The sequence below is a fragment of the Echinops telfairi genome, unplaced genomic scaffold (assembly GCF_000313985.2).
Source record: "Echinops telfairi isolate 266 unplaced genomic scaffold, ASM31398v2 ScPeMD7_18;HRSCAF=68, whole genome shotgun sequence".
Classification (NCBI taxonomy): domain Eukaryota; kingdom Metazoa; phylum Chordata; class Mammalia; order Afrosoricida; family Tenrecidae; genus Echinops; species Echinops telfairi.
In genome coordinates this window covers 83,675,941-83,678,231 of record NW_022103915.1, presented here as the reverse complement: position 1 = coordinate 83,678,231, position 2,291 = coordinate 83,675,941, and the positions used below count along the sequence as shown (strand labels likewise).

Genomic DNA, 2,291 nt, shown 5'->3' with positions numbered 1-2,291 from the left:
AAAACTGTCATTTCCCAACAACACTGGAAAAGTGAAATGTAACTAGACAATACTGACAGCAGGTCAGGGTGTCATGACGCATTCTAATTTTCATATATGGAAGAAAATATACTCTCCTTATCAGATTAGAAATGTTCAGTAAAACTTACCAAAAAAAACCCAAACCACTTGTCAGAACTACCCATACATGCTCAATATAGCCCTGTTGCTACCAGCTTCCATTTGCCAGTTGTCCCTACCCCACATCAGCCTGTTCACATTGCCCGACTTGTGTCAACGGCGTGGCGCACGCGTCAAAGACCAGACTAGAATAACTTCTGCAAAAAGGCAAGACTTAAGCCTCATCCCGGGCGATTTCCCTTTGGGAAAGCAATCAGTAGTCCTCAATGCTCCAGGCATTTCCTTCAAGACAGGCAGCTGGTGCTGCCTCCATACGAGGCACTCCCTTTGCCTACTCCAGTCCCCATCTCAAAGACAAACTCTTCCTACACATGCATGGATTTCCCCCAAGGATTCCCTACCCACTCCTCCAACAGACCAACTCGTGGAGGAGCAGGAGCAAGAGACTCCCACTTTTTGACTTCCTTCCTCCCTTTTCCAGACCCAGAGTCCCTTGTGCGTTCCCCGCAAAAAAATGGTACCAAATGGACCCATCCCATGGAGTCACTGGGCATTGATTGTTGATAATCAATGGACTCACGCGCTAACTGAAATACTGGAGGTTCAACTCCTCCCAGAAGCACCCTGAAAGGAGCACACTTCTACTCTGACACACCTAGGACCCCCATGAGTCAGAGTCTACTGGATGGCACCTAGCTAACACCAGGCAATGAGAAGCCATGTGATATTCACCAAGCTTCCAGTTCCTAGGAACGTTTGCTCTTTGGAGCACCCGTCTCCCTAACCCCCCTCCCCATCTCTGTGGAGGAAGCGAAGAGAGCAAATCTGTCCTCATCGTCTCCCTGGCAGCCTGTTACAGTCCTCTCTGCACCCTCCCCCATTCACCACTGATGGGGGCGGTGGAGGGGGGCTCTGGGAAGGGTTCCCACAGCACATTAGCTATGAACCGTGAAGGAGGAAGAGGAGTGTGACATTCTCCAGCCTCTGTCATCAATAATTCATGAGGCTCAGACTGAGGGGCACCAGCCAGAGTCTGCTCTCCCCGGACATGGGGAAAACTAGACGTAGCTCTCTTCTCAGGATGTGCTGAGCCATGCACCTTCTCGGCTGAGGAATGGGAGATAATCTAGTGTGGGTGCCTGTTACGTAACCTGCCATTTATAAACCCCCTTTCAGTGCTGTAATCCCGTCTCACTGTTCAGATGACCTAGACATGCGCTCAATGAATCTTTAGCGAGTGTGAGTTCAATTACACAATGCTTCCTAAAACTAGATGACATGAACCGGATTCTGCATGAATGAGAAGAATACAGATTGCCAAACGTGTGCCTTCACCAAGAACACGTTTCCAAACCTAGCCACCTACTTTCATCATCTTCTCTTCAAGGAAAAGTATATTTTATAATTAAGGCTTTATTTTTGAATCCTTTACATTGGTCTTTGCTTTATGATACTGACTTTATTCTTCTCATTCTTCCTTGAACTAGCGACATTTTGCTGTGGACCAGCACTGCTCCTGGCTGGCAGTTAGAGGCCACTGGGTTACATTAATTCAGCCACTGGAACGGGGGCCTATTGAGGCCCTTCGATAGCATGACGTAACCATCCAGATGTATCCACGCTCGTGGAAACCCAGGAGGGAGATGTCAGCACACTTGTCAGGATTGGAGGCCCAAATCTTGGGCAGGGAATTTATAGTCGGCATCCTCAGTTTACAGATGAAAAGTCTGGCCTGCAGCAGCAATAATAACTACTATATGATGACAATAATTACTGTGTGTTTGGTAGTCTACGGTTTATGAAGTGATTTTACAGTCATCGAATACTTATTGCACCAGGACTGATGCAGTACAAGGCCTGGGGGCCACAGAGACTGCTGTTGAGCTGGAGAGTTCCTGGGTTGTCTGTATTCTACCACTAGCTAGGGACCCTCGAGGCATCGTTCTCCTGTAAAATGGGGCGAATATTCTTGGGTTGAAGCCGAGGGCATAAGCGATGCTGTCCAGCACTGCCTGAGGCAGGTTCCAGTGAAACTCAACTGCCACCGTCAGGATCTTTATACCTGGCTGTTTGTTACCATGGAGACCAGTCGGCCCAGAAGGATGGAGGAGACCTGGAATCAGAAGAAGGGCAGTGGCCTCTTCCACCCTCACCCAGGATCTTCAGGAGGT

At 48.6% G+C, this 2,291-nt stretch overlaps 1 protein-coding gene across 1 annotated transcript in view; it reads left to right on the top strand.

Moving 5' to 3' along the window:
* The first annotated feature begins 1,713 nt into the window (after positions 1-1,713).
* Positions 1,714-2,291, top strand: part of LOC101662719 (dehydrogenase/reductase SDR family member 4) — a 16,382-nt gene continuing 15,804 nt past the window's right edge. Inside the window, exon 1 of the mRNA XM_004698910.3 lies at positions 1,714-1,718. Coding sequence (XP_004698967.2) covers positions 1,714-1,718 — 5 coding nt within the window. The remainder of the gene's footprint in view (positions 1,719-2,291) is intronic.